Below are 22,100 nucleotides of genomic sequence, written 5' to 3' on the forward strand. Positions count from 1 at the left end.
TTTGTGTACCCTTAAGAATTTTGTAAGTTTCTATAAGATCCCCCCCCTCAATCTTCTAAATTCTAGCGAGTACAAGCCGAGTCTTTCCAGTCTTTCATCATTGCTCCCGATGTTGGGGAAGTCCAGGACAAGGGGTCACAGCTTAAGGATAAGGGGGAAATCCTTTAAAACCGAGATGAGAAGAACTTTTTTCACACAGAGAGTGGTGAATCTCTGGAACTCTCTGCCACAGAGGGTAGTCGAGGCCAGTTCATTGGCTATATTTAAGAGGGAGTTAGATGTGGCCCTTGTGGCTAAGGGGATCAGAGGGTATGGAGAGAAGGCAGGGATGGGATACTGAGTTGGATGATCAGCCATGATCATATTGAATGGCGGTGCAGGCTCGAAGGGCCGAATGGCCTACTCCTGCACCTAATTTCTATGTTTCTATGTGAAAGTCCTGCCGTCCCAGGAACCAGGGATGGGGAAAACCAGATGGAGAATTAGGGTAGGGGGGGGAGAATGTGGTTTGCGTGAGTGGACGCACTGGGACTCGAACCCGGGACCCTGGCGCCCCGAGATGGGAGCGCTGCACGTTGTGCCACGTTCATGGTCGGTCGGCCGCCCGCCATCTTTGGTTTTCCCTTTCGCCGTCGGTGGTGTCGGAGTCTTGCCCTAAGGGTGCGTGTGACGCAATGACGCAAGGACGCAGAGTCAGGTGCCCCCCGCCGGAATGTCCTGGCACAGCAAGATGGCGGCTTAGCAACCGGGCGGCCCAGGCAGCGAGCGAGCGGGGGTCCCTTCCCCGCACCGCACCGCCTCGCAGCGCCAAGCGGCGAAGTAAAGGGGAGCGGGAGCCGGAGAGAGAAATGAACGAAACCCGGAGACGAGACGCTTCCATCCTCTGAGCGGCTCTCGGCTCTCGGCTCTCCGACGCGGCAGCCGGGAGGGGGGGTTACGCGAGGCCGAGGCTTTGCGGCCTGGTGTCCACTCCCCCCCCCCCGCGATGGCGCAGGAGGAGCGGATGGAGGTGGACCATTGCGGCTGCGCGACGGCAGCGGGGGGCGGGGCGCTGCCGGCAGGGGGCAGTGGAATGCCGGCACTGCGCAGGTCCAATAGCGCCCCTATGATCAGCAACATCAGGTAATGGTTACACTGGATGCTGTCTGTGTCTCTCTCTGTGTGTGTGTGTCTCTCTCTGTGTGTCTCTCTCTCTGTGTGTCTCTCTCTGTGTGTGTCTCTCTCTGTGTGTGTGTCTCTCTCTGTGTCTGTCTCTCTGTGTGTGTGTCTCTCTCTCTGTGTGTGTGTCTCTCTCTGTGTCTGTCTCTCTGTGTGTGTGTCTCTCTCTCTGTGTGCCCCTCTCTCTGTGTCTCTCTCTGTGTGTGTCTCTCTGTGTGTGTGTGTCTCTCTGTGTGTGTGTGTCTCTCTGTGTGTGTCTCTCTCTGTGTGTGTCTCTCTCTGTGTGTGTCTCTCTCTGTGTGTCTCTGTCTCTCTCTCTCTGTCTCTGTCTCTCTCTCTCTCTGTCTCTCTCTCTGTCTCTGTCTCTCTCTGTCTCTGTCTCTCTGTCTCTCTGTCTCTCTCTCTCTGTCTCTCTCTCTCTGTCTCTCTCTCTGTCTCTCTCTCTCTGTGTCTGTCTCTCTCTCTGTGTCTGTCTCTCTCTCTGTGTCTGTCTCTGTGTCACTCTGTGTCTCTCTCGTTGAGGCCAGTTCATTGGCTATATTTAAGAGGGAGTTAGATGTGGCCCTTGTGGCTAAAGGGATCAGTGGGTATGGAGAGAAGGCAGGTACAGGATACTGAGTTGGATGATCAGCCATGATCACTTTGAATGGCGGTGCAGGCTCGAAGGGCCGAATGGCCTACTCCTGCACCTATTTTCTATGTTTCTCTGTCTGTGTGTCTGTCTGTGTGCCTGTCTGTCTGTCTTTGTCTGTCTGTGTCTGTCTCTGTTTCTGTCTGTCTCTGTTTCTGTCTGTCTCTGTCTGTCTGTCTGTCTCTCTCTGCCTCTGTCTCTGTGTCTGTCTGTTTCTGTCAGTCTGTCTCTATTCTGTCTGTTTCTGTGTCTCTCTGTCTCTGTTACTGTGTGTGGTGGGCGGGGGCGGACATATATGTGGAGGAGGGAACTGCAGATGCTGATTTACACCAAAGATAGACACAAAATGCTGGCGTGGTTCAGCCGGTCAAGCAGCAGCAGTAGCATCGCTGGTTGAAGGAATGGGTGACGTTTCAGGTCGAGACCTTTCTTCAGTTTATGCCTAATATTTAAAAAGAAGGTGAACCCATTCAACGTGTTAGGAAATGTCTTGGAGGCAGAAATTGGACAATGTTTAAAATCCACGTGCTTTGTACATTAATGATTTGGATAAGGGGATTGGAGGCTTGGTGGTCAAGTTTGCAGATGATGCTAAGATAGATGGAGGAGCAGGCAGTGTAGAGGAAGCTAGGACTCTGCAGAAGGACTTGGACAGGTCAGGAGGGTGGGAAGAAAGATGGCGGATGAAATTCCAGATAGCACAGTGCGGAGTCATGCATTTTGGTAATAAGAATAAAGGCGTAGATTATTTTCTACATGGGGTGAGAATCCAGAAACCCGAAGTGCAAAGGGACTTGGGAGTGCTGGTGCAGGACTCCCAAAAAGTTAATTTGCAAATCGAATCGGTAGTAAGGTACGATACAATAGAACTTTATTTATCCCAGGAGGGAAATTGATCTGCCAACAGTCATAAAAACACAAAATACATGACACATGAAATTAAAGTGACGAGTGGAAAAACGAGAGTGACGAGAGGAAGGCAGATTCAATGTTAGCATTTATATCAAGAGGAATACCAAAACAGAGATGTAATGCTGAGGCTCTATAAGGTGCTGGCCAGGCTGCATTTAGAGTACTGTGAGCAAATTTTGGCCCCATATCTGAGGATGTGCTTGCTCTGGAGAGAATGAGTGGGTTAGCATATGATGAGTGTTTGACAGCACTGGGCCTCTACTAGTTTAGGAGGTTGAGGGGGGACCTCATTGAAACTTACAGAATAATGAAAGGCATAGATAGAGTGGATGTGCAAAGGATGTTTCCATTGGTGGGAGAGTCCAGGACCAGAGGTCATAGCCTCAGAATTTCTTAAAGTGCTCTTAGAAAGGAGGTGAGGAGGAACTTCTTTAGTCAGATGGTAGTTAATCTGTGGAAGCTGTGGAGGCCAAGTCTGTGGATATTTTTAAAGCAGAGATAGACAAATTCTTGACTATAACGGGTGTCAAGAGTTATGGAGAGAAGGCAAGAAAATTAGATTAAGAGGCAGAGATCAGCCATGTTTGAATGGCAGAGTAGACTTGATGGTCCGAATGGGCTAATTGTACTAAGATAACTTGTGAACTTTCAGCAAAATTCCAAGATCTCAGGCAAAGATTTTCTGCAACAAAGTATTTATTACAGAAGTCGGGGCTAAATAGTGTCAAATGCTTTTTATTTCCACTTTGGCTACACACAACTGAGGGCGGCACGGTGGCACAGCAGTAGAATTGCTGCATTACCTTGCCAGGGACCCGGGTTTGATCCTGACCATGGGTGCTGTCTCTACTGAGTTTGTACGTTCTTACTGTGATTGCGTGGGTTTCTTCCGGGTGCTGCGGTTTCCTCCCACACTCTAAAGACCTACAGGTTTGTAGGATAATTGGCTTTGGTAAAAATTGTGAATTGTCCCTAGTGTGTAGGATAGTGTTAGTGGACGGCGATCGCTGGTTGGCACGTACTCAGTGGGCTGAAGGGCCCGTTTCCATACTGTATCTCTAAGGGCCAAGGAAACATGGAGGATGGGAGGTAGATTGTAGTTACAATCTGGTAACTCACTTCCAATAGCGGTGGTGAAGACACAGTCATTCTGCGCTTTGAAAAGGAAAGTATGTGTGACTTGAACGAAATTAATCTGTAGGGCTGCAGAGAAAAATGATGAGATTGTTCCACTCGGAGCCAACACAGATTTGCTTTGCCTTCCATCACTAGCAGTTGTATAATTTATAGCTGTTGTTGTCATAGGAAAAAAATAATTTAGTTAATACATTCATAGATCAGTCATACAGTGAACTATCTTAATGTTATTGAACACTCAAAATAGGCTGTTAGTAGGGGTGGCCTTACACAGTACAGATGCCCTCTACCTCAGTGGCAGCTGAGAATTTAAATTCAGTCGATAAATAATTCGGGATTAAAACCAACTGGCTCCCAAATGTCCTTCAGTGACTTTTGTCTCAACCTATTATCTGTGTTATTCAATTATGGGAGGCATAGATAGAGGAGGTAGTCTTTTTCCGTGGGTAGAAATGTTAAGTACCAGAGGGCATAGCCTTAAGATGCGAGAGAGAAAGTTTCTTTACATAGAGTGATGGATACCTGGAATATGTTGCCAGGGATGGTGTTGGAAACAGATACGATAGTTTAATTTATTGTTACATACAATACAATACAATTCAATTTATTGTCATTTGGACCCCTTGAGGTCCAAACGAAATGCCGTTTCTGCAGCCATACATTACAAACAAATAGACCCAAGACACAACATAATTTACATAAACATCCATCACAGCAATGTGATGGATGTTTATGCCAAAAAAACTTATCTCTCCACTGCACTCTCCCCCCCGATGTCAGAGTCAAAGTCAAAGTCAAAGTCAAAGCCCCCGGCGGGCGATGGCGAATTGTCCCGTGACCATTAAAGCCACGCCGGGTGATGCAAGGTAGCACACCGGGTCTTGATGTTAGAGCCCCCGGCGCGCGCTCGCAGAGACCCGCCGCCATTCCAAGCCGCGCGGGGCGGTGCTGTAAGGCCCCGCTCCAGGAGCTCTTCAACCCCGCAACTCGGGCAGGAGAAGTCGCCGCTGCGGAAGCCCCGAAAAGCGGTCTCCCTCCAGGGACCCGCGGGCTCCCGGTGCAGTCCGCCAAACCCGCAGTTGCAGCCACCGAAACTCCGGGGGTCGGGTCGCAGCAGCGTCCACCACAGCTCCACCCGCTCTGGACTCGGCCAGCTCCGCGACGGTGAGGTGAGTAGTCGGCACCAGAGCCCCCGGTCTTCCTGTTGGAGGCCGCTCCTCGTTGCAGCCCCAACGACAACGGAGACCCGACAAAGAAAAGGTTGGGTCTCCCGTGCAGGGAGAGATTTAAAAGTTACCCCCAACCCCCTCACACCACCCCCACCGCCCCACACACATACCCCAACAAAATTAAACAAAAACTACATAAAAACATAGACATAAAATAATAAAAACGCAGACGGACTGCAGAGGCCGCTGCTGACGTGAGTCGCGCCGCCTACCGCATGTACCGATGTACAGTGAAAAGGTTTTTTTGTTGCGTGTTATCCAGACAGCGGAAAGACTATACGTGATTTCAATCAAGTCGACCACAGTGTACAAATACAGGATAAGTCAGGTCAAGTTTATTTGTCACAAACACATACAAGATGTGCAGTGAAATGAAAGTGGCAATGCCTGCGGATTGTGCAAAAAACGACAGAACAGAATAGAACAGAATCAGTATTTACATATTAGAAAACCCCCCAGCAATTTTAAAAAGACACAACACAACAGTAAATTGGTACAGTAAATTAGTCCCTGGTGAGATAAGAGTTTACTGTCCTAATAGCCTGTGGGAAGAAACTCCGTCTCATCCTCTCTGTTTTCACAGCATGACAGCAGAGGCGTTTGTAGGGTAGAAAGGTTATAAAGGGAATAACGCTCAGAGCAAGATAAAGTCCGATTAAAGATAGTCCGAGGGTCTCCACTGAGGTAGATGGTAGATCAGGACCGCTCTCTAGTTGGTGATAGGCTGGTTTAGTTGCCTGATAACAGCTGGGAAGAAACTGTCCCTGAATCTGGAGGTGTGCGTTTATACACTCCAGTTTCAGAAGTATTTAGACAAACACATAAACATGCAGGAGGTGGAGGAATACATACCGTGTGCAGGCAGATGGGTTTAGTTTAGTTTAATTCGGCATTGTGGTTGGCACAGACTTCGGGCTGAACGACCACTGTTATGCATTGCTGCTTGCTACTAACCAGGAACAGTGTGAAGAAACCCGCTTGCTAAGCACTGGAGAGTCATCTTCAGCATCTGCTGCACACTGTTAGTTCCACCCTCCAGTTTGCTTTGGTGTCAGCTGTGGAGATATGCTCACTGGACCTGCCCAAGAGGGTCTCATTCTGGAACTCCTGAGGTCAGAAATCCCATCTGGTTGTCTATTGCCGGACTGTTGCAGATTGTCCTGTCTGGAGACACAAGGAACTGCAGATGTAGGAGTCTTGAACAAAGCAGAAAGTGCTGGAGTAACTCAGCAAGTCAGGCAGCACCTGTGGAGGGAATGGCCAGATGATGTTTCAGGTTGGGACCCTTCTTCAGACAGGTCATTGCTGATTGATACAGGACCACCTTTTACCTTGTACTTTCATGTACCTGTTTAAACCTCCCCTATCTATTGCAAAGAAAATAATTTGTCCCCGTAACTTAAATTCTCCAGCTTACTCTCAAGTCTCTTCTCAACCACCTCCAGAGCTGTCATTTATTTCCTCTAATCTTGGCACAGTACTTTAGTCGCCTAACATGTATCTTACAGTTTGTATGTGACCTCCCTGTTATTGCGTTACTATTCCTTGGCAGTTAAAATCAACATCATAGAACAGCCACCAATGTCCATGCTGAACATGATGGAAAATTAAACTCATTTCCTCTGCCTGCATGTGATCCATATCCCTCCATTTCCATCCCCTTGTCAGATGAAGCATCTCAGCCTGAAACGTCACGTATTCCTTTTCTCCAGAGTTTCTGCCCGACCCACTGAGTTACTCCAGCATTTTGTGTGTATCTCCATATCTTTTTATTGCTATCTTTATGTGGCCGAATACTTGTGGATTATTCTGTTCCAATATGTTTCTCAGTGTTCTGCAATTTATGATGTATTCCCCTGTCGTGTTTGCTTGTCTAAAATGCATTCTATTGCTCTTCCCTGCGTTGTTAAGTTTGCCACTTTTTAGCCTACTTGATGGTTGTCTCCCCCTAGAGCACTACACACAGTTGTGATCTCCACATCCAAGGTGGGAAGTGCTTAATGGCCTGTCCAACTACGATTTTTTCGGCAACTGTCAGCATCATTGACTGACGTATCAGGTCACCAATAAAGTCGCGGCGTGATGACTTATACTTGATGGTTGTCTCCCCCTAGAGCACTACACACAGTTGTGATCTCCACATCCAAGGTGGGAAGTGCTTAATGGCCTGTCCAACTACGATTTTTTCGGCAACTGTCAGCATCATTGACTGACGTATCAGGTCACCGATAAAGTCGCGGCGTGATGACTTATGACCCGCGGTGTTTTTTCAAGTGTCGCAACAATTTTTTTTTGTTGCCGCTGGATTTTGAAATGTTCAAAATCTTTTGCCAACACTGATATGAAAAAATCGGCAAGTGCGACAGCAGGCCCTTAGTGCGAAGAAGGTATATCAGTTTGCTTCCGAGGGATTGATGTAGGAAGAACGGTTGGGCCAATACTAATTGGTAGTTTAAAAAAAGTGATTTCACTGGAATTTAATACTCCGAGGCAGATTGACCGGGTGGATGCCAGGAAAATGTTTTCTCTTTTAGTTAAGTTTTGTTTAGAGATACAGTGTGGAAACAGGCCCTTCGACCAACGATTCACGTACATTAACACTACTGTACAGATACCAGGACAATTTTACATTTATACCAAATCAATTTACCTACAAACCTATACGTCTTAGCAGTGTGGGAGGAAACCAAAGGTCTCACGAAACCAGCGCTGTCACGGGGAGAATGTACAAACTCGGTACCCGTATTCAGGATTGAACCTGGGTCACTGGCGCTGTAAGGCAGTAGCTCTACCGCTGTGCTGTGCTGCCCTGGAGTTCTCATGGAGTTCTTTAAAAGTAGGAGGCATAGTTTCAGAATCAGGACAGATGTGGAGAAAAGTCTCTTGGAGGTTGTACGCCTTGCAGCGGAGATTGACTCATTGACTATGTTCCAGTGGAGAGATTTCCTGCAAAGTTGAGGGAATAGATCGGTTAAATGCACAGCGTCTTTTACCTAGAGTTGGCAAATCAAGGACCAGAGGACATGGATTCAGTTCTGCACATCCCTGACACTTACTTTTCTGACTCAATAAGGAGTTGTACTTTAATAGTTTTTGAAAATGAAACTTGAGAAAGGCGTTATGATTATGAGCTCGGCAGTTTCTCGAGACAAGAGTATTTTAGTGTCATATGTCCCGAACGGGACAATAAAATTATTACTTGCTGCAGCACAACAGCATATGTGAATATGTAAACATTGTATATAATGGGAATAATTATAAATAACAAATATTTGTGCAAATAGTCCACACGATGTTGCACGTTTCTGTATGTGAAAGGAGCATTTGGCCCTGGATTTTAGTGGATCATTTGGAGTTATTTACGTCTTCCGTTGTGTAGGACAGATCCACAGTTCCTCCCCCTATCTGTGAATTATTTGTGTCCTCCATTGTGAAAATAGAACCAAAGTATGCATTGTTCCATCATTTCTTTGCTGCCAGTTAGAATTTTCTGTCTGTAGAGTACCTACATTTGCTTTCACTAATCTTTCCCTCTTTGATTATTAACAGAAGCTTGAACGGTTTATTTGTCATGTTTCCTGCAAGCTTACTCTCAAAATCCATCTTCTTGCTCTTAATCATGTTTAGTCACACTCGGGCCTGTTGCCTTTCCTAGCGATGCTATATTTCTACTTTTGGATCTAATGGCTCACCCTGACGTTGTGAGATGAATACTCTGCACATTGCACCATGTTCATTGATTCTCGATAGTTTGGGGTTCTTTCACTACAACTCAGTGAAGTATAATAGTGAGTGGGCGACATTTTTATAACTGATTCACATCAACTGAGAGCAACCGGATGCGTGGACTTTACCCACCACAACTTGCTTGGCTGAAACGGGTATTTTAGAACGCAACTCTGAAATTAGCAGGAAAAGACAGAATCAAAGGTGTTTTATTGTCTTCGATCCCGAACAGAACAATGAAATTCTTACTTGCAGCAGCACAGCAGATATATAAACATAGTAGATAGACATAAAACAACTCAGCGGGTCAGGCAGCATCTCTGGAGAAAAGGTATAGGTGACGATTCGGGTCCAAACCCTTCTTCAGACTGTACTCTGTCAAGCACCTTCTCCAAACTCTGTAAACACCATAATACACAATAATACTAGTACACAAGGCAAAGAGACAGATGCAACTTGAGGTTTAGTGCAATGGGACAACATTTGTACAAGCACACACCAGTTGATAATGTTGATATATTTTTGTTTGATACAGGTGTTTAGTATACAGATCTGCCTTGGTCTTGTCAAATGAAGGCAGAAGCTCAAAAGGCCTCTTGTTCTTGTGTTACAAATTTGCAAACGGACCTAAATGGAGTGATGCCAAAAGAACTTGCATTTACATAGCACACCAAATGTTATTTGTCACTTAACATCAGGTGATGTAAACCGCAGGAACTTTGATGTATTAATCAGCCCTGCCAGACTAAAATGGAGCTTTTGTTGTTTCTGTTTCTGTCATGGTCTTCAGCTGCAGGAACCCATCAGCAGACTGCGAATTAGCTCCAGGTTCTTCGCTGCCCATTACTTAGCCAGAAAGTTTGAAATACCGGAAGTGTTGGGATATTTTGTTGCTGCTTGGGTCTGAACGAGGGAATATTAAAGGCAAATGAACTAAGAAACCAGGGCAGAGGAACCTTTTTTATCATGATGCTGCATAATAATGGATTTTTAAAGTTAGTAGGTTGCAATTGATTGAAAGATACAGCATGGAAACAGGCCCTACGGCCCAATGAGTCCACGCTGACAATCGATCACCCTTTCGCACTTGTTCTATGTTATCCCACTTTCTCATCCGTTCTCCGCGCACAAGGGGCAATTTAAGAGGCCAGTTAACCTTCAAACCACGTCTTTGGGATGTGGGAGGAAACCCATGTGGTCACAGGGAGAATGTGCAAACTCCGCACAAACAGCACCCGAGGTCAGTATTGAACTTGAACTTGGTCAGTCTTTGTGCTGTGAGGCTGCGGCTCTACCAGCTGCGTCACTGTGCTGTCTCTAGTTGAAGCAGATACACCCTCGATGACACATGCTTGTAAGAAATGGGCCTCTGACAACTGCTGACGTGCAGGACAGGCACTGGCTTGTGTTCGATGTGTCAAATCCCCATTTCTTTCTATTAGGAAATTAATAGGATCTCCCCAAACTCCTCAGCTTGGATCTAAGCATTGTGCTTTTGTCAACAATTGAATTAACAGATGAACAGCACTCTCGTTTCTCCAAATCCGTCTTACTGCCCATTTCCCCCAGTTCTCACAGTTCACCCATTGGAGGCTTGCCTTTACCTGTTTGACATTCTTTCCCTAAACCCGACCCTCCTCTTCAAAGCATTCTAACTGTGGCTTCGGATCAAAGTTAGTTTGACAAGTTCCTGTGCAACGACTTGGCATGTCTGGCTCGTGGGCTTGAGTCAGGTTTTCTGAAACCGCATCTCAACACAAAGGTCTTTGTCCAGCGTATAACCTGGTCATTCTGGCCGCTGCTGGAGCTGAACGAAAGCACAAGTGGCCATTGTTTACCTATCCATGGGGCAGAGATGCTGGAGAATCGCCAGTGTCCTGTGGTGTGAGAGGGAATATGTGCACCTGCTCTGTGGAGTCATTGTGTTACTGTGTGGAAACCCAGGCCCTTCGGCCCAACTTGCCCATGCTGACTAAAATAGCCCATCTACACCAGATTTTAGAGATATAGCGGCCCACTGAGCCTGCTCCAGCCTGTGATCACTCCCGTAACTAACTATCCTACACACTAGGGACAATTTTACCAAAGGCACATAGTGTAACTTACAAACCTGTACGACTTTGGAGTGTGGGAGGAAACTGGAGCACTCGGAGAAAACCTACACTGTCACGGGGAACGTACAAACTCCATGCAAACAGCACCTGCAGTCAGGATCGAAACCAAGTTCTCTGGCGCTGTAATGCGGCAACTCTACCGCTGTACCACTATGCCGCCATAAAGTCCCACCTGCGTTAGGCTCATACCCCTCTAAACCTATACTATCCATTTACCTGCCTAAGTGTTTCTTAACGAGCGAATTAAATGTAACATCTCTAAGTTTGCGGAAGACACAAAGCTGATTGGCAATGTGAGCTGTGAGGAGGATGTTATGAAGCTGCAGGGTGACTTGGATAGGTTGGGTGAGTGGGCAGATGCAAGGCAGATGCAGTGCATGTGCATTGTGGATAAATGTGAAGTTATCCACTTTGGTGGCAAGAACAAGAAGGCAGATTATTATCTGAATGGTGTCAGATTAGGAAAAGGGAAGGTGCAACGAGACCTGGGTGTGCTTGTACATCAGTCACTGAAAGTAAGCATGCAGGTACAGCAGGTAGTGAAGAAAGCCAATGGCATGTAGGCCTTCATAGCGAGAGGATTTGAGTGTAGGAGCAAGGAGGTCCTACTGCAGTTGTACAGGGCCCTGGTGAGACCGCACCTGGAGTATTGTGTGCAGTTTTGGTATCTTAATTTGAGGAAGAATATTCTTGCTATTGAGGGAGTGCTGCGTAGGTTCACCAGGTTAATTCCCGGGATGGCGGGATTGACATATGATGAAAGAATGGGTCGGCTGGGCTTGTATTCACTGGAATTTAGAAGGATGAGAGGATATCTTATAGAATAGAAACATATAAAATTCTTAAAGGATTGGACAGGCTAGATGCAGGAAAAATGTTCCCGATGTTGGGGGAGTCCAGAACCTGGGGTCACAGTTTAAGAATAAAGGGTAGGCCGTTTAGGATTGAGATGAGGAAAAACGTTTTCACCCAGAGAGTTGTGAATCTGTGGAATTCTCTGCCACAGAAGGCAAGTGGAGGCCAATTCTCAGGATGCTTTCAAGAGAAAGTTAGATTTAGCTCTTTGGGCTAACAAAATCAAGGGATACGGGGAAAAAACGGGTACTGATTTTGGATGATCAGCCATGCTCATTTTGAATGGCGGTGCTGGCTCCAAGGGCCAAATGGCCTAGTCCTGCACCTATTTTTCTATGTTTCAATGTTAAATGTTGTGACAGTCTCTGGATGTCTGGACTTGCAGGCTCCGCTTTCTCCGGCCGTCTCCCCACAGGGAGCTATTCGGCTGCCGGAAGGCACGGGATTTTTGGTGAATAGTCCGATCGGAAATCTGGCTGATTGCCACCGTTTCCCAGACTTGGATTCTGATTGTGAGCCACCAGCGCTGGGAACATTCAGTTCTGACTCTGTATGCGGCAGCTGTTACTTTCATTCCCCTTCAGCGAGGAGACACTGAACAGAAGCTGCGTTGGACTTGCTCCTTCAGTCCAAGGGCATCGTTGCTTTCCTGGAAGAAGCTCTACCAACCCACAGCTGTCTGGCTACCCCCCCCCCCCCCCCCCACATGTGCCAGCCTCAAACGGTGAGTATTGACTGACGCTGTGACTGTAGGCAGCACCACCGCCAGCCACGGACCCACCCGACCGTCTGTTATTTCCAGCAGAACCAGGGGGTAGGAATCCAGTGCAGGAATCGTGACGGTTTTTGGCTACCACTTTCTCGTAGACCCGTGGCCCTCATTGAGACCAATGGGCGCAACGCAGAACAACGCTGTAAACCTGCCTGGCAAGCCAGCGCCACGTTGATATTGCTGAGCGCGTTCCCTTGCCAGTAAACTGCTGTGGCCCATGCCAGGAACAATCCTTGTTTGAGCAACCCTGCTTTGGAAGCCACGTGTCACACTGGGCGGTGAGCCTTGCTGAGTGTTTTTTAGAGTGTAGAGATACAGTGGCTTTTCGGCCCACAAAGTGCGTACAGATTGAAGAGGGAACCGGGGGGGGGGGGGGGGGACGACATTGAGAATAAAGGAGGGATCGGGCAGAGGGCTGCGTGCTACCAGTTGTGATGGATGGCAGGCGGAAGATTGGACTGCTCAGTGAACTGTTGTGGCATTGTTGGCACCAAAAATGTATCGACGCTTGTGTACTGCCTAGATGAGGTCTGCTGTATAATTTCACCAGGTTGTACGCAAAGCAAAGCATTTCACTGTACCTAGGTGACAATAAAGTATCATTGAGTCCACGCGACCCAGCGGCCACCCCACACTGGTTCTATCCTGGGCACTAGGGACAATTAAATCAGCACCTGGAGAAAACCCACGTGGCCATAGGGAGAACATACAAGCTCCGTACAGACAGCCCCCTTAGTCGGGATCGAACCCAGGTCTCTGGCGCTGTGAGGCAGCAATTCTACCACTGTGCTGCCCAAGCTAGGATGAATTTGTGATCTTGAATGATGGAGCCATCTCTTCATGACGCAGTTCCAGGCTCGGCTGGGACTCAACAGTAGACCAATACGGAACCCATTTTCCAAGCAAGAGGGTCGGTTTCAGTGTCCATTGAGAGTGGCAACTCCTGAGGATTGTAACTTGCCAATATTGTGTGTCGTTGACAGTGGTAACAGTATTTAGAAATCTGATAAGGATAGAAATCTACCAGTATTTCTGAAGGAGGGCAAAAAATTGGTGAACTTTGTGGCTTTAATCTAGCTTTTGGGTGACTTGCAAACTCTTTGAATCACTTCCCTCTGGAAGGCGACTCCAGACTGTCAAAAGCTGTCACTGCCAGACATAAAAACAGCATGTTTCCACGAGTAGTAGCTCTACTCAATAATCAAAAATCTGTAGCCTTCTTTTGCTCTGGTATTTTATTTAATTCACATGTTTAATCAATAATGTTTTATTATTAATGTTTAATGTTTTATGTGTCATTCCTAACTGTCGCTGTATGTCATGTTGTCACTTGCGGGCGGAGCACCAAGGCAAATTCCTTGTATGTGAATACTTGGCCAATAAACGCATTCATTCATTCATAACAAACCTTTCAGGTACATAAATGTAATGTTGAATACGGTGTAAGTTCAAGGCAGCAGACTGCACCATCAATGTGTGAAAGGAAAAATCACAGTGCTGAGGAACTCTGCTGGTCAGTCATCATCTGTGGAGGGGCATTGTCAGACAACATATTGGGTTGGGACCCTTCTTCAGACTGAGAATTCTCGCCCATCTGTCCATTTTTCTCCACGGACGTTGTCTGACTCACCAAGTTCTTCCAGCACTTGGTTTTTTTTTTTGCTTAAGATTCCAGCATCTGCAGTCTCTTGTTTCTCCAAGGAGTTTATTAAAGTTGGGTGGCTGGCAAAAAAGTCATTGTACTTTGTTTTGAAGAGCATATTTGCGCACTCCCCCACTTGGGTAAGGGATACGTTCCACGAACCCTTCCGTAAGCCAGATTTTACGTAAGTTGGAATCCCTATCCCTATCCCCAGCCCGAAATAACTCACTGAGAGTATTAACTGCCTCAGTGGGGACCAGCTGGACCCGGGGCACTTTCTGCTGCGCGCGGCCTTCTGGGTAAGCAACACCGCCATTGCGGCTTGTTTCCGATGTAAACCTGAGCGATCGTACAGTGTTGTGGGAATTATAAACCGCCTTGACTGCACTAGGGACTGAGTGTGGAATTGATTCTGTAAGCGCGAGTTTACGCAAGTCACCTGTTGTGTTAATCGGGGTGTGTTTGTAGCTATTTGTGATTCAGAAAATGATCAGAATGATGTAAAACATGCAATCGGAAGGCTCTAAGTTTCTTGTTTGTTATTTTCTGTGCAGTGATTCTTCGCCAGTGTTTCAGCCAACCTCTATCCGATGTCGGAGGAGCAGTGCCTCAGTAAATCTCGGCTGCCCGAGCTCGGTGAGTATTACCTCGCTGTTCTTCCTCGCCATCCTTCACTGTCCCCCCCCGTCCACTCCCATGTTGTTTATCAGGCTTGAGTCAAAACCTCGGGGGGCGGGGGGGAGGGGACAGAGGGGGGGACAATTCTCTGGGCGTGTCCATAATTATACAGAAATTTGCACCAATCCAAAGGTGGGCAGCGGGTCGAGATGCTGCATCAGCGACCTTGGTGTGATCCTGACCTCGGGTGCTGCTTGTGTGGAGTTTGCACCTCCTCCCTGTGATTTCCATGTTATATCTTTCAATCCAAAGGAGGATATGTTCGGGCAGATAACTAAAAGTTGAGCAATGCTGAACTACTATCTTCCTCATTGATGTCCCTCGGACTATCCTTGATTGGACTTTGCTGACTTTACTTTGCACTAACTGTTATTCCCTTATCATGTATCTGTGCACTGTAAACGGCTCGATTGTAATCATGTATTGTCTTTCCGCTGACTGGATAGCACGCAACAAAAGCTTTTCACTGTACCTCGGTACACGTGGCAATAAACTAAACTGGGCTTGGGTTTCAAGATTTGAGAAACGGACGGACAAAGATGTATTAAAGAAGGAACTGCAGATGCTGGAAAATCGAAGTTAGACAAAAGTGCTGGAGAAACTCAGCGGGTGCAGCAGCATCTATGGAGGGAAGGAAATAGGCAACGTTTCGGGACGAAACCCAAAAGGGTTTCGTCCTGAAACGTTGCCTATTTCCTTCAGGGTTTCGGCCCGAAACATTGCCTATTTCCTTCGCTCCATAGATGCTGCTGCACCCGCTGAGTTTCCCCAGCACTTTTGTCTACCTATTAAATCTCAGTACTTGGGGACCATGATAAATGGCTGAATATACACCAGGCGGATGGGGAAGGGGTGGTGGAGGATGCAAGTGAAGGTAGTCGGTTCGAGGCTTAAATTGGAAGATTGTAGTTTTGGGAGTATGGTAGGTCGACAGAGGCCACAGGGATAGCAAAGTTAAGGGGGCGTATTTGAGCCCACATTTTTAGTTTCTCGTGTTTCGCCAGCTGAGATAATGCTTTAAAGCTCTTCTGTAATACGAGTTGGAACGTTGTCGTCGTTTTTATTGCCTGCAAATACTATAAGGCCTCACTAAGCTCTCAACTCATCTTTCCGTTCATGGAAATGCAGGCAGCATTATTTTTAAGTTGGTGACACAAGTACCTCCTGTGGCTGGAATCTTGGGGCAGTGTTGGAGTAACTCGGTGGGTCACGCAGCATCTGTGGAGGGAATGAATAGACGACATTTCAGGTCGGGACCCTACAATCAGTCTGAAGAAGTGTCCTGTCCCTAAATGTCACCTACCCATGTTGTCCAGGGTCTTGTCATTAACTAACATAGAAACATACAAAATAGGTGCAGGAGTAGGCCATTTGGCCCTTCGAGCCTGCACCGCCATTCAATATGATCATGGCTGATCATCCAACTCAGACTGAACAAAGGTCCCGAGCTGAAATGTCACCTATCCATGTTTTCCAGAGATGCTGCCAGACCCGCCGAGTTACTCTAACACTCTGTCTTTATTAGCCATTGGGCCATGAGCACTCAGGGTCCCAGGTGTGGCTGTGCACAGTACCTGCAGGGTTAGTTCACCTGGAATCGATGTCCCCCTCCTAGCCTGAAAACGCCTGATCTCCTCTGATCTTGGAAGCTAAGCAGGCTCGGGCCTGGTTAGTACTTGGATGGGAGAGCGCCTTTATGTCTACCGTAGCTGTTTAGTTCACGACTTCCAGCAGAACAGTGGCTCCACAGTTTATGTAAACTAACTATTCAGGTCAGCTTCCATTTAATAATCCAGTGAGCAAGCTGAATGACTGCTTTGTGTTTGTTCTTTCCTTCTAGTCTTTCCCACTGTCACCATTCCGAACCCTGAACAGTCGGATTGACCAGATTCGGCAGGTAAGGCCTACCTTGTGCTTTGTGATGATGTTAAATTCAATAGAAACCATTTTGTTTCCTTCTGAGCTTATGTGACTTCCTCCACACAAAAGGAAATTGCCTGTTTTATTTTGCGTTTCAGGAGGAGAGCATGGATGTGATGAACCGTGAAACTGCGCACGAGAGGTGAGTCTGGCAACTGGAACTGCCCACTCTGTCCGGTTTGTTCGTTCCAGGTGGACGCAGTTTGTGGCCACTCCCAAACCTTCCCGGTTTTTATCTGTCCGTTCCTGAGGACAAGGTGCAACTCAGAGGACCATTCAACCCATCTTGCTTGTGCTGGCTCTTAAAATGAGCTCTGACTTGCCCTGCTCACTATCCATTGACCTGAATGAATGAATAGAGTTAAACAGCATGGAAACAGGTCCTTCGGCCCAATGCTGACCATCTAAGCTAGTCCCACCTACCCGCATTTGGCACATATCCCTCTAAACCTTTCTTATCCATGTACCAGTCCAAATGTCTTTTAAATGTTTTAGCACCTACTTCCTCAGGCAGCTCGTTCCATTTACCCACCGGCCTCTGTGTGGAAAACTTGCCCCACAGGTTCCTGTTAAATCTTTTCCCTCTCGCCTTACGCCTATGTTTCTTGATTCTGGATAAGGACTGTGCATTCACCCTATTAATTCCCCTCGTGGTTTTATACACCTCCATAAGATCACCTCTCAACCTCCTAAAGGTGGGCCGAAGGACCTGTTTCCGCGCTGTATCTCTTAAGCCTATAGTAGGTGGGAGCTCAGTTTGTGGTCCAATCTGAAGGCTGGTACCTCTTGCTATTGTAGCCCTCCATCAGTACTGCTGGGCTGACACTGCGACCACTTCAGATGTGCCCCCTCCCTGACGTTGTATCACTTCCTTGTTGATGCACGCAAGGTTTTGGCCTTGGATTTTGTGCTTTGGAACTTCAATTCTGGCTGAAGCATGAGCAAAAATGCTCTTGTTGCTATTATCTGAAACTTTAAGAGATAGGCAGTTGTGTGTAAAGGTGAACGTGTGGTGGTGGTGATGATGGTGGGAGCGGAGGGGCTGAGGTTTATTTATTTGTTTTGCATCAGTCGGATTCTTCCTCAGCCGTGCTGCTGGTGGGGGAGTATCCCTTCGGATGTTCCACCCGGACCTGATCCAAAGCGCTGCCTTCCTATCAGTCGTGGCTCTTCTGCTCCCACGCTGCAGCACTTAAAAGGCAACTTGCACGGCAGCACGTCGTGTCCTCCTGTCAACCTGGAGTTGGAGGGGCTCCAGCTGTTAGACACATTGTGAGAAAAAGCCAAGGTTGTAGTAGTGCTGCTGTTGCTGTGTGGCCATGGTGGATGAAACAGAGCGACTTACTGATGTGCCACTGACAGTGGGGGAGGGGGGACTGTTTTTTGGATGTTTAGTTTGGAGGATCAGCGTGGAAACTTGCCCACTGAGTCTGCGCTGACCAACGATAACCCCCCCCCCCCCCCCCACACACACTAGATCTATCCCACACGCAGGGGACAGCTTTACAGAAGTCAATCAACCTACAAACGTGCAAGTCTTTGGAGTGTGGGAGGAAATCGGAGCACCCGAGAAAACCCACGCGGTCACGGGGAGAACGTGCAAACTCTGCACAGACAGCACCTGTGGTTAGGATTGATCCCTGGTCTCTGTTAGGATTGACCCCTGGTCTCTGGTGCTGTAAGACAGCATCTCTACCGCTGTGCCGCCCAAAGATTGTCGGAACCTTTTTCCCCCAGGGTAGATAGGAAAAAGACTGGTGGACTTGGGTTTAAGTTGAGAGGGACAATGTTTTATTTTATACAGAGAGATTGATAGGTGCCTGGAATGCACTGCCACGGGTGGTGGTGGACACTGAATCTCCACAGACGCTCTATCTTTCCAGTAATTTGGGTTCCAATTTCCCTTTGCAACGTACCTGTGAGCACAACGTCAGTCCAGCCATGGTCTCCCACACTGCTCTTCTTCCACATCTGCAGCTGCTTCCATATCCTGCTCGCAAGAGATCACCGCTGCCATAGGAAGCACTCTTCTGCAGCTCGAGACCACACCATTTCTGCAGAGTTTCCTCCAATCCTGCCGTGTTAAACCTGTGGGCAGGAAACAAAAAAAATTATCAGGGTTTTCCGACGCCCAACGTTACTCCGGCTGAAACGGACCCTATGTTTCTTGCAGTAAGTTGGCTGAGGAGGAGGAAGATGCTAGTATTGTTCCGGTGACTAATCTGTGTCCTTTATTTTTTCCTCTCTGAAGAGGGATACACGCAGCCATGCAGATGAGTTGCTCGTGGGAGGATGGCTTTACACTGGTGAGTATCTGGCCAGGCTAAATAACCTCTCAACCGCTAACTAGTAAATCCGTGTGCAAGGTTTTACTTTTGACTTTTGCACCTTTGTGACCTCAGATACTTGCTGCAGATGAACTTAGTTTAGTTTAGAGATACAGCGCGGCAACAGGCCCACCGAGTCCATGCCGACCAGCGATCCCCGCACTCTTACACTATCTTACACACACTAGGGACAATTTACAATTATACCAAACCAATTAACCTACAAACCTGTACGCCTTTGGAGTGTGGGAGGAAACCGAAGATCTCGGGACAAAACCCGCAGGGTGAACGTACAAACTCCGTTCAGGCAAGCGCCCGAAGTTAGGATCGAACCCGGGTCTCCAGCACTGTGAGGCAGCAACTCTACCACTGCGACACTATGCCACCCCAATGTGTAGGATAGAACCCGTGTATGTGTGATCGTTGGTCAGCACGGACTCGGTGGGCCGAAGGGCCTGTTTTCACGCTGTATCCCTTAAACTAAACTAATCAGATGGGTGGAAATGCTGTGTAAATCAGACCTCCTTTAATTTTGGAAGCTTCATTTTGATAGCAAGTTTTTAAAGGGCAAGGGGCCATCCAATAAAAAAAATACAACCATGTTTTTGTTTAGTTTGGTGATGCAGCATGGGAACAGGCCCTTCAACCATCCATGTCCACCCCGACCATAGATTACCGGTTCACACTAGTTCTATGTTTTCGCACTTTCACGCCTACTCCCAACACACTAGGGAGTAATTTACAGAGACCAATTAACCTAATGACCTAACATTTATCCTGACACCGTATTTTAGACTCCTCAGCCGGTGAAACATTTCCCTGCTTCTAACCCATCAAATTCCTTAAAAATTTTAATCTTTGGTACATTTTGAGGAGAGCTGACCGAATCCCTAAATACTGGAGACACAAGCAACTGCAGATGCTGGATTCAAGCAAAAAACAAAGTGCTGGAGGAACTCTGGGTCAGACAGCGTCTGTGGAGGGAATGGATAGACTGAGTCTGAAGACAAAACATTGTCTGTCCATTCCCTCCACAGATACTACTAGACCTGCGGAGTCCTCCAGCACTTTGTGTTTTGCTCAAGATTTCGAGAGCTGCAGTTCCTTGTGTCTCCGCTTCTTGGGTCTTCCTGTCTGCCCTGAATTCTTATTTAATCTGTGGATCATTCCCGTGCACATAGTTATTCAAAGTAATGATGGGTAGATAGTCACAGAGTGATACAGTGTGAAAACAGGCCCTTCGGCCTAACTTGCCCACACCGGCCAACATGTCCCAGCTACACTAGTCCCACCTGTCAGTCTTTTGTCCACATCCCTCCAAACCGGTCCTATCCATGTACCTGTCTAACTGTTTCTTAAACGTTGGGATAGACCCTGCCTCAACTACCTCTTAATAGACAATAGACAATAGGTGCAGGAGTAGGCCATTTGGCCCTTCGAGGCAGCACCGCCATTCAATGTGATCATGGCTGATCATCCCCAATCAGTACCCCGTTCCTGCCTTCTCCCCATATCCCCTGACTCTGCTATTTTTAAGAGCCCTATCTAGCTCTCTCTTGAAAGCATCCAGAGAACCGGCCTCCACCGCCGAGAATTCCACAGACTTCTTCTGGCAGCTTGTTCCATACACCCACCACCCTTTGTGTGGAAAACGTTACCCCTCAGATTCTTATTAAATCTTTAAACCCATGTCCTCTGGTCCTCGATTCCCCAACTGTGGACAAGAGATTCTGTGCATCGACCCGATTTATTCCACTCATGATTTTATACACCTCTATAAGATCACCCCTCACTAGGCACTAGGTGTCTCAGATGAATCAGCCGTGATTGTTTTTGTGTGAGTGCGTCGAGTGGATTTGTACTGCTTACCAGGCAACTCTCCTTCTTTGTGCAGTGTGATCAGATGGTGACGGCTGAGCAGGAAGACCGGGTATTGAGCCTGCAGAGCGACGATATCTTCCCCCTCGCCCCTTCCCCAACACGGATCGGCAAGGTATGGAAATCTGTCGGTATCTTTATGTCATACTGAAGATAGACATAAAATGGTGGAGTAACTCAGCGCGGGACAGGCAGCATCTCTGGCGAAAAGGAATAGGCGACGTTTAGAGTCGGTACCCTTCCTTGGACTCGACAGTTCCGACCCGTTACCTATTCCTTTTCTCCAGAGATGCTGCCTGTCCCGCTGAGTTACTCCAACATTGTGGGTCTATCATTGCTGGAGTAACTCAGCAGGTCAGGCAGCATCTCTGGAACACAGGGAGAGGGGACTAAAGATGGGTTCCAACCCGAAACGTCACCTTTCCATGTTCTCCAGAGATGTTGCCTGACCCGCTGAGCTACTCCAGCATTTGTGTCTATCTGCATAAGATGTCTGGTGTATCATTTCTGTTTTACACGAGAATCGTGGTGAGCCGAAAAGATCAATTAATTTAAGTCAGCCAGTCGGTTTAGTTTATTGTCACGTGTACCAAGGTACAGTGAAAAGCTTTTGTTGCGTGCTAACCAGCCAGTAGAAAGACAATACATGATTACAGTCGAGCCATTTACAGTGTAGATATATGATCAGGGAATAACATTTGTTTAAGATGGAACTGCAGATGCTGGAAAATCGAAGGTAGATAAAAATGCTGGAGAAACTCAGCGGGTGCAGCAGCATCTATGAAGCGAAGGAAATAGGCGACGTTTCGGGTCGAGACCCTTCTTCAGACGAAGGAAATAGGCGACGTTTCGGGTCAGTCTGAAGAAGGGTCTCGACTCGAAACGTCGCCTATTTCCTTCGCTCCATAGATGCTGCCTCACCCGCTGAGTTTCTCCAGCATTTTTGTCTACCAGGGAATAACATTTAGTGCAAGGTAAAGCCAGCAAAGTCCGATCAAGGATAACCCGAGGGTCACCAAGGAGGTAGATAGTAGTTCTGCACTGCACTTGTGGTAGGTTGGTTCAGTTGCCTGATAACACCTGGGAAGAAACTGTCCCTGAATCTGGAGGTGTGCGTTTTC

General features: G+C 47.4%; 1 protein-coding gene across 4 annotated transcripts in view; it reads left to right on the forward strand.

Moving 5' to 3' along the window:
* Positions 1-699: 699 nt before the first annotated feature.
* Positions 700-22,100, forward strand: part of LOC116969447 (protein FAM122A-like) — a 30,314-nt gene continuing 8,913 nt past the window's right edge. For 3 of the 4 annotated variants that reach the window (XM_033016349.1, XM_033016348.1, XM_033016350.1), the window contains exons 1-6: positions 711-1,122; positions 14,731-14,812; positions 16,695-16,751; positions 16,873-16,916; positions 19,026-19,080; positions 20,996-21,094. In XM_033016349.1, coding sequence (XP_032872240.1) covers positions 986-1,122; positions 14,731-14,812; positions 16,695-16,751; positions 16,873-16,916; positions 19,026-19,080; positions 20,996-21,094 — 474 coding nt within the window. In that variant the 5' untranslated portion in view covers positions 711-985. Of the gene's footprint in view, positions 1,123-14,730; positions 14,813-16,694; positions 16,752-16,872; positions 16,917-19,025; positions 19,081-20,995; positions 21,095-22,100 lie in introns of all 4 variants that reach the window. The other variant, XM_033016347.1, reaches the window with a different exon arrangement.

This window comes from Amblyraja radiata, unplaced genomic scaffold (genome assembly GCF_010909765.2).
Source record: "Amblyraja radiata isolate CabotCenter1 unplaced genomic scaffold, sAmbRad1.1.pri S43, whole genome shotgun sequence".
NCBI classification, from domain to species: Eukaryota; Metazoa; Chordata; class Chondrichthyes; order Rajiformes; family Rajidae; genus Amblyraja; species Amblyraja radiata.